A 10,950-nucleotide genomic window follows, 5' to 3' on the forward strand; every position below is an offset into this window, starting at 1 on the left:
TTTATTGACCAGAAACAGCAGCGAAAAATACAGCAGATGTCTGTGTTCCCAGGCAGGCTGGCATTGCCTGGCCCCCAGCTCTGCCACTGTGCCCCCCACACTGGCAGGGCTGGTGAGGGGCCAGGATAGGGCTGGCGTGGGGGATGCCAGGGAGGGCACCAGGGAGAGGAGACTTTTGGGATGGGGCAGCCCCATAGTGACTCTGGAATGCTCTCCCTGCCTTGACGGATGCTGGGCTGGATGTGGTAGGGCTCGGTGAAGGGTTTGGGGTGGGTGGACAGAAGTTGGGGTACAGGGGTGCCTGGACATGCCCTCATTCCTCCATGGGGACTGAGGGCCCCCCCAGTGCACAGGGTAGTGAGTAGGAAGGGGATGGGCAGGAGGCAGCTGCCCAACAAGTGTTTCCCTGCTGCCTCCGCCCCTATGGCGGGTGCTTGTCTTTGGGGTGACCCCCTATGTCACCTGGGGGTGCCCTTTATGCCTGGAGAGTAGGAAGGGGAGATGGGAAGGTGGGGAGTGGGCACAGGGTGGCACTCAAGCAGGGATGGGGATGGGGGCTGCCAGCCTGCCAGAGGGGGATCGGCCTCACCACACTGAGCACTTGTGCACCGGGTTCATGGGAGAGTTCTTTGGGCAGTGGAAAACCCGTCCAAACTCCTCAAACTGCGAGACACTGCCCAGGACCCTGCCGGGAGAGGAGGGCACCTCAGAGCTGGGCACCCCCCGCCCCTGCTGCTGCCACGGGTCCTGCTCAGGGCACCTGCTCATCCCAGCACTACCCCATCCCCTCCCCCAGGGATATCCACCCAAAATCTGGTGGCACCAGCACCCCAAAGGTTGCCCACCCCATTTTGTATGGCACTGACAGATGTGGAGGAGGCTGGCCCCCACCGTGCCCCTTCCGTTTCGGGAGCACCCAGTACCTGTAGTGCTCGGGGGCGTGCTTGTCTGTCAGCACCTGCAGGTAGATGGACTGGGATCGCCGCTTGATGCACCAGTTCTGCCGGGGAGAAAGGTTCCATGGGTGAGCCAGATGGGGCATCCCAGATCCTGGCATCTACTGGGGCACAGTGGCCCTGGGGGTTTAGGCCAGTGATGCCTCAGTTGTAACTGTTATTGTAGGGTCTCCCAGGAGCCTGTGTATGTGGTACAGGTGGGTTGAGAGAGTGTGGAGGCATGTTTGTTGTTATAGGGTCTCCTGGTTTGTGAGCTGCCTGGCTGTAGGGTTCTCCTAGAAGTTTGGGATCATGTGTATTTATTAGTATGGGGCTTCTGGAGACGATGGGGGACACACATGTTTGTTATTGTAGGGTCCCCAGGAGCAACGGAGCAACGTGGGGTGCTCTGTGCAGGGCTGTGCCCAGTACCCTGAGACCAGGACCTGCTGATGCAGCTGAGCCTGGCTCCTGGCTATTGGCACTGGGTCCCCCAGGGCTGTCTCACCATCCCTTTGGGCCACCCACACAGGGTGACCCTCCTGCCCCAGTACCTGTTACATGTGGGGAGGACAAGAGCTCACCTGGGCAAAGGCGATGAAGAAGAGCTGGTCGTGTGTGTATTTCATGTGGTGCAGGGGGTGCTCAGGTCCGTGCTCCCGCACCCACTTCTGGTAAGCCTGGAGAACAAGCGGTGCCCTCAGCATGGCCTCCTCCAAACCCACCCTGAACTCACCCCTCAGGGCCCCCAGCAACCAGCAAGCAGGATCATGCCCACTCCCTGCTGCAGGGAGCAAGGAGGGGCTGTGGGATCTCCCGCTCACTCAGTGGGGATGGCAAAAGCAGCTGGCCTATGGCTGTGACACCCCAGGGTGGGGGGACACTTACGTAGTAGGCGAGTTTGAGCCCCCCCATGTCAGCGATGTTCTCCCCCAGTGTGTGTTTGCCATTCACCTGCCAAGAGAAATGACAGGGTGAACAGAGATGTCCCCTCAGCCAGGCATCCCCCCATCCCCGTCCTGGCACATAGGCTATTCCTCAGTTGCCCCCACTCAGCACCCTGAGGAATTTCTAAGCTGACCTGTGATGAGTCGCTGGGTCTCAGGGCTGGGCAGGGCAGAGCCAGGCTCTCCTGCAGGCACCCAGCCATGGCAACAGAGCAACAGAGCCCCCTCATGGGGCAGAGTGTGCCCTGGGGGGCATTGCCCAGCAGGTGAGGGGCATCTCACCCGCTGGTTGTAGACAGTGAAGTTGTCATAGAGGTTGACGATACACTGCGCCTTCTTCAGGAATTTGCTGTACGACCGCTCTGTCCACCAGTGCACCAGGTTCCCGTGCCGGTCATACTGTCCCCCTGCCAAGGCAACCACCGCCTCCAGTAGTTCCTGAGGGACCCAGGTGTCCTGCCTGGCTGCCCCCAGCCCACCCACCTCCCACCCTGGCATGATATAGGGGGGACGCTCACCCCAGTCATCGTAGCCGTGGGTCAGCTCGTGCCCAATGATGGTGCCAATCCCACCATAGTTCAGCGACCTGTTGGGTGGGGAACAGGGGTGAGAGGGTAGAGAGCAAGGTGGTGGCAGGGATGGTGGCACCCCATCACCCACCCTGACACCCCCCCGGCCACCCCCCAGCCCCACACTCACTGCGGGAACTCAGGGTCATAGAGGGTGGGCTGCAGGATGCCAGCAGGGAACACTGGGGACAGAGGAGAAGATTGCATTGGGGGTTACCCTGCCCTGTACCCACCCACAGCACCAGCCAGTGCCAGGAGACCCTGGGCTCTGCCCCCACCCCAGATCCTTGCCATTCCCCCACCCCAGGGGCTGATCAGGGGGTGGGCAGTGCTCACCCATTTGGTTCTTGTTGGGCAGGTAGTAGGCGTTCAGTGCCTGGGGAGGCAGCAGCCACCTGCAAGGAGAGACAGTGGTGCCAGGCTGCAGGGGCACCAAGGGGCATAGAAAGGCCACCCCTTTGCACAGCTGGGGAAAAAGGGGGCATTCCTGGCTTATCCTGTGCCCTTCACCCTGTGGGGTGCAACTGGGCATGGAAACAGGGGGCATTGGTGGGGCCATGCTGTGCCCCCTCATGTTCCTCCCAGGGCAAGGGGATACCCACGCGGATTTGTCCACCTCCTGCCGGATCTTCTTCACTGAGAGCCTGATGCCAAAGGCGATGCTGTTAAGGATGTTCTTGAAGTAGGTCTTCTCATCCACCTCAAACTGGGGGGCACAGCCACATCAGAGGGGATGCCAGCCCCAAGACCGTGGTTAGCAGGGCTGGGGCATCCTCCCACACCATGAGCCTTAGTGAGAGAGAATGTGGGGTTGCGGCCGTGGGCTGGATATGGCACAAATTTGTCCTCATGTCCCATGCTGTGTGCCCACAGGGACAGCTGCTTCTCCATCAGCTCTGTGGGGTCCCTGCATCATGCTGGCAATCCCAGCTCTTGCTGAGAATGGGGCTGAGCTCGGTGGGTTGTGATGTGGGGAATAAAACACCATCCCAGACCCCAGGGAGAGTATGGCACTGCCCGTGTGGGGCACCCTGCCAGTGGTGGTCACAATGAGCACCAGGAGGTGGTTTGTTTTAGGGTGGCATCTCCGCAGACCCTGATGTGGGGAACACCTTCCCCCTACACATGCTCCCTCCCCCATGTGCTCCTGGGCCACTCCTTGCCTCATACTCCTTGTCGATGGCCTCTGGCTTCAGCAGGAAATCAGGGTACCCGATCATCACCATCATGTACCGGAGCTGTAGACAAAGTGAGTGGTGGGTTCAGGCCCCCACCCCAGGCTGATGATGGGGGCAAGGACAGTGGTTCATGCTGGTGGCCACTACCTTCGCTCTGGCCGCTCTCCGTGTCTCCTCGTCCATCCAGTCCAGCTCATCCAAGCGGTGGTCCAGGATGTATTTGATGTCCTCCACCAGCTGTTGCACCTGTGATGGATCACCACAGTGCTGGTACAGCATCCTCACCATCCATCACCCACCACACAGCCCTCAGTGGGGTGCTAGGTGGCAGTGGCACTTTGGCACGGTGACAGGAGGGTTGTGGTGGCTTCATGCCCATAGGCAGCATCACCTACCTTGGCTTTGCTGGCAGAGGAGAAGTGCTCCTCAACGAAGAGGGCACCCAGGGCCATGCCGAAGTGCTTGTTGGCCTGGCTCAGGCAGATCTTACCCAGCTCAAGCTGCTTCTCATTGCCCTCCATCTCCTTGGAGAGCTCGTGGATGGCGTCGCGGAAGGGAGTGGAGAGGTGCTCACTCAGCACCACCACGATGCGCCACAGCATGTAGTTGTGAAGGATCCTGGTGACAGGGAGCAAGATCAGCCCTGGGCATGTCCTTGGGGACACAGGGAGGGCAGGAGTATGCGCCAGGATGGGGATACCCCTGCTCGGGGACACAGGGGGGCCATGGCCTGTGGGGACACAGGAACAGTCTGGCACCATGTCCCTCCCAGATGCGTGATGAGCCTGGTAACCTCTAGCATGGGTGGCTCAGTGGGTGTCCAGACATGACCAGGATGCTGTGGGGCTCACAACAGTGCCTTCTCCCAGGAGATTTCTCATGTTTCCTGTGCCCAGCCCAGCCTTCCCAGGAAGAAGGTAATGGAGGGAGGGAACCAGCCACAGACACCCTGTGCCAGGCTGGGAAACGTGCCGGGGGCACAGGGGATGCCAACCCCCCTCACCTGCTGGGTGTCACACGGATGAGGTCGGACACCTTGTGCATGTAGTCGGTGGCCAGCAGCACCACCTCCTCCTCCTCCGAGAAGTTGTCGTGGAAGATGCGGTCCAGCAAGCGCTTCCACTTGAGCTGCCAGGTCAGGCACTGTCAGGGGGGCACGGGGACCCCCACTCCTTGCCACCCCTTCCCACCCACAAAAGTGCAAGGTGGAATCATCACCCTCAAGTAAACTTAACTAGGGGCAAAAAGGGGGTGCAGCAAGGGCGTGGAGCAGGGGGACAGGGACAAATATAGGGCACAGGGCAGATGGGGGAAAGGGGTGACAGGCTGGCACGAGGGGTACTCACCGTAGGGGTGATGCGCTGCAGCTCGCCCAGGGTCACTTTGTGGTACATGCTGCTGACATCTCTCCGCACGTCATCGTACTCAGACACCGTGATCTGCACAGAGTGGGCATGGCTGTCACCATCCCACTGCCCACCCTGAGGGTGACACAGGGATAGGGTGCTGGGATGGGGCACAGCTCTGGGGCAAGAGGGGTTACTGACCCACATCCTTCCCACTCCCTGCCCCAGGAACCCTCTGCTGCCAGTGGAGCTGATTGTAGCGTCCTCAAGGAACTGGGGTACCCAAGGGATGGGCACAGGGGTCCCACGGGGACCAGACTGGGGTTTCCGAGACATTGGTATGAAGTCCCCAAGGGCCTAGAGTGGGTTCACAAGGGTGGATGCGGGGCTGGAGTGGTTGTCCCAAGGGCTGGAACTGGGGGTTCTCAAGATGTGGGGCTCAGTCCCCGAGGCTCCACCATGGGGTCCTCAAGGGGCTGAGTTCCCCAAGGGCCAGGCATGAAGGTCCCCAAGAGCTGGGAGAGGAGGTCCCCAAGGAGGAATTGTAATGGGGTCCCTTAGGACCAGACATGGAGGGCCCCAAAAATTTGTAACTGGGGAGTCCAAGGGCTGGGCAGGGGCACCCCAAAGCCCAGTGCAGGCATCCCCCTCACGTTGGCGAGGTGCTGCTCCAGCTGCAGGATCTCCTGGGCTTTCTGCTCCACATTCTCAGCCCCCAGGAGGGTGAGCAGTCGCTCCATGAAGACCCGGTATGCAGCCAGGATCTGTGCAGAGGGAAGGGATGCTGAGTGCCACCCCACACTGTCCTGCAGCACCCCAGCCCCTGGCATTTCTGCAGTGGGGTGCCCTCTATCTGACACCTCATGCTGGGTGCTGGTCCCTCTCCTGGTGTCCCAGTGGCAACAGTGTGCCTGCCCTCACCTTCTCGCTCTCCTCATCCTGCCCCAGGTAGAGGGTCCGTTCAGGAAGAGTCAGCCCATCCTGGTCGATCTGGGAGGGAGAGACGGGGGCAGTGGGTGAGCAGAGGAAGGGGGCTGTGCTGAACCAGGCACCCCTCACCTTCCCCTGTATTGCAGTGTGCTCCTGGTGCCCCTGGAGCCATAGGGTGGTGGTGCGGTGGAACAGCCACAGGCATGAGCACGTCGGTGCCTCAGTTTCCCTCCTGCTAGAGGCTGCTGGAGCTGCACTGGGCAGCATACAGTGGGGTGGGAGCGCTGGGTAAGGGGCAGACCCCTGCCCCAGGGCCCGACTGGCACCCAGGCTGCCCCATAGTCTGCCCTATGATGCCACCACACTCCACCCCAACCCTGCCTCATGATATCCCCACACCTGCCCCATGGCCAGCCCCAATCCTGTGCTGCGTCCTGCCCCATGAGGAGCCACAGGGATGAGCTGCATGGACACCTTCACTCTCCAAACACACCCCCTGCTATCCTGTAGACACAGGCACAGCCCCTAACACATACACACACCTGAACACACTTGCATATATGTGTACACATGCACCTGTAACTCATCCCTCACGACACATGCCTGTGGATACCCACACCCCTATGCATGCATTCATCTTACTCCCCCTCCGTGCACACGCACACAGACAGACACAGACCCACCCACACCCTCCCCTTCCCTCTGTCTCAGCCTCCCGTGTCCCACACACACAGCCTCGATGCTGCCCCGCACACACACGGACGGGCACCCTCAGCCTTTCTCCACCACCTCCCTCATCACCTCCTGCCCTCTTTGCTTTCCCACACGGGCGCTGCCACACCTGCAGCCCTCACACACCCCCTCAGCCCCCTCGCACACCCCCTGTCACGGTCACACCCATCGCACACCCACCTCCAGTCACACCCATTACACACACACCGCTCCCCCAAGCCCCGACCCCCAGCCCTGGCTGTCACACCCATCTCCCCCCTCTCACTCCCACGCTGTCCCACCCCGCGCACACCGGACCCCGCTCAGCCCGCCCACCCTTTCTCTGTGACACACGCTCCCTCTAGTGTACACACGCGCGGCCCGGAGCCGCCACCGCGCCTCCCTGGCCCCGCACACTCACTCACACTCTCATTCACATTCATACGCCCCAGCCCCACCATCTCACAGGGAACGGGGCGGCTCATCCCTACTACTGTGTTCTCCCAGTGCTCCCACCAGCACCAACACCTCATCCCCGCCATGCTGTCACCATGCACACCCATGTCCCTGCTATGCCCACCCTGTCCCTGTTATGCCCACCCTGTCCCTGCTATGCCCATCTCCGTGCCCACCGTGGCATCTCTGCTGTGCCACTGCTGTGCTCCCATCATGCCCACCACTGCACCCCCATGCCCACCAGGGCGCTTGAGGCTTTGCCACCCTGGCAAAGCCCACCCGTGCCCTGGTGGCACCACAGGGCGAAGAACATGGACTAGAAGGAGTGGGAAAGGCTGAAAAAGCCATGGGCAGATGCCCTGGCACCCTGGCATAGTGCTGTGGGGTTGGTGGGCATCCCCCTGCCTCTGCCTGGGGCTTGCCCCCGAGTACAGATGGCATCCAGAATGCCAAGGTGAGGGGCTTGGCTGCCAGCACTCTGGAGACCCTGGTGCCCTGCTGGGCTGTCCTCAGCACCCAGGTGGGCGGCACTGCCTCACTCTGGGCATCCCCCTGCCCATATCCCTAACCCTGTCTGGGACGTGCCACCCTCACCCCAGAGCAGCCTGATACAGGGATCCCATGGTGGGGAGACAGGAGGGTCCCCAGGGACAGAGGGAGTCACCAGCCCAGCCATATGCTGCAGCTAAGTCCACATGCCCAGTGGCACTGCAACAAAGACAGTGACATCAGGCAGGTGTCACCAGCAGTGGTGGGTGGCTGGGGTGGGGGGCAGCCCCAGGGGCAGGGTGCCCTCACCCGGATGACGTAGCGGGAGGTGTTCCTCTCGTCCAGGCTGACAGTGAGGGAGAAGAGCACGGCAGCGCTGTAGACCCCCTGCGTCTTGTAGAGCAGCTCGTTGATGTCCCCACGGTCCGCAGGGGCGTCCCAGCCACCGCACTCCGCGATGACCTCCAGCATGGGCCGGGGGCCAAGCCGGTCGATCTCAGCCCGGTCCAGGCATGAACGGAAAAACTCCTTGACCTTCCTCTCAGCTGAGGCAGGGGCTCGGCGCCGCACAGGGCGGCTCAGCAGCGCCCGCAGCTTCGCTTCGTTCTGCTCGGCAATGGCCCCGATGGTGCCATACACCAGCTTGTCCTCAGGGATGCCGTGCCGCCGGAGCCAGCCACCGCAGGCAAAGGAGTAGAAGTCCTGGCAAGGGTCGATGGTAGCATCCATGTTGGCGCTGAGGAAGCGGGACGCCCGCAGGAAGGCCTTCTTCTCCTGGCACCCCTCCAGACAGTAGCTGTCCCCTTCAGCCGCCAGGTACTTGAGGACCAACATACACGTCAAGATGACGCAGAGCCCCGCAGCGAACACCAGCCCTGAGAGCAAACAGACCTCCCGGCGGCTCCAGCGTGGCAGCCCCCCGCGGCGCTTCTTGGCCCCCGTGCCCAGCTGGAGGGCAAAGCCATTGGGCAGGGTGCCACTCTGGTACTTGCTCACATACTTCACCTCCTGAAACTCATCATAGTGTGCTGTCAAGGAGTAGGTCTTCTCCATGGCCAGGAATGAGGCTCCCTGCTGGCAGCACGGGTGCAGGGGGCTCAGGGCAGGTGGAGAGCAGGCTCAGGCACCCCACGGTTCATGCTGGAGCTGTGCCTGGCACAGGGAGGTGGTGGAGGGTGTCCGGGTGAGTCAGGAAGCTCCTGGAAAAGGCAGAGGAGATGGTTGAGGGGGGGAGTTGGGAGGAGCAAGGGCGGGGGGGTTGCTTCTTGTCGTCATTGCTGTCTGCATCACCATCCCTGCCTGTGTGCCCCACTGGCGGTGCTGGGACTGACCCCAGCGCCAGGAGCTTGGTGGCAGCTCTACCCCATGGCTGTCCCCTCTGTCAGCTCCTTTGGTGACAGGGCAGGGTCCTGCCTCTATGATCCCAGGCAGGTTTCAGCCCCTGGCACAGCTTTATCTCACATACACCCCATGCCCACACAGCGCACCAGCAAGAGCATCCACACTGGGTGGATATCCACGGGGTCCAGTGAGCCCATCCTCACACAGCACCTTGAGAACCCTTCCTGACCACGGGCTGCACAGGGCTGCCAGTGCCTCTGGGTGGGGTACAGATGGGGTGAGCAGCTTGGGAAAGAGGGGCTTTGGGGAGATTTATGAGGGGAGGTGTTGGGTTGGAGTGTTGTGGGTTGGGTCAGGTTGTGTGGCCCTGTGCTGTGCCATTGCATTGTGTTGGGTTGGGTGCTGGTGTGCCGTGTTGCATTGTGTTGTGTCAAATCCTGGTGCGGTGCGTGATGTGTGAGCAAAGTTAATTCCAGTCTGTGGGGAGCCCTGGACCCTGTGGACATCTCACAGCATTCCCACAAAAGCACCACCACCATCCACCCAATTGCTCTCCACTGGCTGGTGCCCGATGGGCAGGAGTGTCTATGAGGGGTGACTGGGGAGGAGAGGGTCTGCCCATGGGGAAAGGAGGGTGGGGACACAGATGAGTTGTGAGCGTGGTTTCAAAAGGAGACCCTGCGTCTCGCTTGGTGCAGAATGGCATCCGGATTTGCAGGTGGGGGAGGACAGGCTGGGGACAAAGAGCCGCTCGGGAGGCGGTCAGTATCCCCGCGGCGGGGCCGCACCGCGCCCCCCATCCCCCTTCCCTCCGCAACTTGGGCAAAGTTGTGCCCCGGCGCCGCAGACTGGCGGTGCCCGCGCCGGAAAGCTGCCGCCGTCGGAAAGTTAGCGGGGACGGCAGCGAGCACGGCGGGGCGCGGGGGCGGGGAGGGGACTGGCCGGGAAGCTCGGAGGATACTGCTCGGGATGCTGCCCAAGATGCTTGGGGGATGCTCGGGGGTGGCCGGGGGACGCTGCCCAGGATTAACGGGAGATGCTGCCCGCGATGCTCGGAGGACGCTGCCCAGAATGCTCGGGAAGGTGCTTGCCGGGATGGTAGGGAGATGCTCGGAAGGTGCTCTCCGGGATGATGCCAGTGATGCTCGGGGGCATGGTCGAGGGCTGCTCGAGGGATGCTCGGGAAGTGCTCCCCAGGATGACGCCCGTGATATTCGGGCGATGCTCGCAGAGTGCTCGCCGGCAGGCTTGGGGTCTGCTCCCCGTGCTGCTCGCGGGGTGCTCACCGAGGTGCTCGGGGGATGCTGAGGGTATGTGCTTCGGTCTGCTGCCCGGGATGTCCGCGGCTGCTCGGGGGTCGCTCGCCGTTTGCTCACCGAGACACTTGGAGGATGCTCCCGGGATGCTGGGGGGATGCTGCGCGGGATGCTCGGGGACGCTGTCCGGGATGCTCGAGGGGTTCTGGGGGGTGCTCACCGGCTCTCCCGGGGGCTGTCAGGAGGCTGCCGGGGGCTGTCCGGCCCCGCGCTGCCCGTCCGGCTGCGCGCCCCGCGCTTCGCTCCGCGCCCCGCGCCGCGGCTGGCGGAGCGGCGGGGCCGGAGGGAGGCGGCGGGGCGGGGAGGGGGTGGTGTCTCCAGCCCGGCTCTCCCGCAGGCCAGGCTCCATTAACGAGATTATTATGCAAATGGAGCAGCCCTGTGCCACCCGCCAGCCTTACCTCATCCCCGCCGGCGGGGAGGCAGGGCAAGGGGGTCCCTCGGTCCCCCACCCCGCGGGAATGGCACGCGGCTGGCAGTGCCATTCCACCTGGAGTTGCCCGTCTGGGGACCCTGCTGCCACTCCCCGGGCAGCCGGGCACCCCGGAGGGGCACGGGTGGGCACGGCCGACGGCCGGTGCCAGGAGCATCCCGGCGGCTCGGCACCCCCCGCCCTACACAAGCACCATGGAGGGCCCGTCCCGTCCTGTCAGGGTGGGTGCAAGGGGACAGGACTGTGGGTGGGCAGGAGACAGAGCCTGGGAGGCTCCAGGTGAGAGGGTGGGCACGGGG

General features: G+C 62.7%; 1 protein-coding gene across 1 annotated transcript; it reads right to left on the reverse strand.

Annotated features, from left to right (window-relative positions):
- Positions 1–14: 14 nt before the first annotated feature.
- Positions 15–10,305, reverse strand: ECEL1 (endothelin converting enzyme like 1). Its single transcript, XM_027685769.1, has 18 exons — positions 10,189–10,305; positions 7,871–8,760; positions 5,897–5,965; positions 5,629–5,739; positions 4,976–5,068; positions 4,633–4,757; positions 4,025–4,247; positions 3,777–3,875; positions 3,615–3,689; positions 3,054–3,157; positions 2,788–2,846; positions 2,582–2,633; positions 2,401–2,468; positions 2,165–2,289; positions 1,824–1,889; positions 1,520–1,615; positions 924–1,000; positions 15–685 (listed from the first exon to the last, which is right to left on the reverse strand). Exons 2-18 carry the CDS (start codon positions 8,612–8,614, stop codon positions 586–588), a joined length of 2,286 nt encoding a protein of 761 aa, XP_027541570.1. The 5' UTR covers positions 8,615–8,760; positions 10,189–10,305; the 3' UTR covers positions 15–585.
- Positions 10,306–10,950: the final 645 nt, after the last annotated feature.

This window comes from Neopelma chrysocephalum, unplaced genomic scaffold (genome assembly GCF_003984885.1).
Source record: "Neopelma chrysocephalum unplaced genomic scaffold, ASM398488v2 Primary Assembly neopelma1_69, whole genome shotgun sequence".
Taxonomy (NCBI): domain Eukaryota; kingdom Metazoa; phylum Chordata; class Aves; order Passeriformes; family Pipridae; genus Neopelma; species Neopelma chrysocephalum.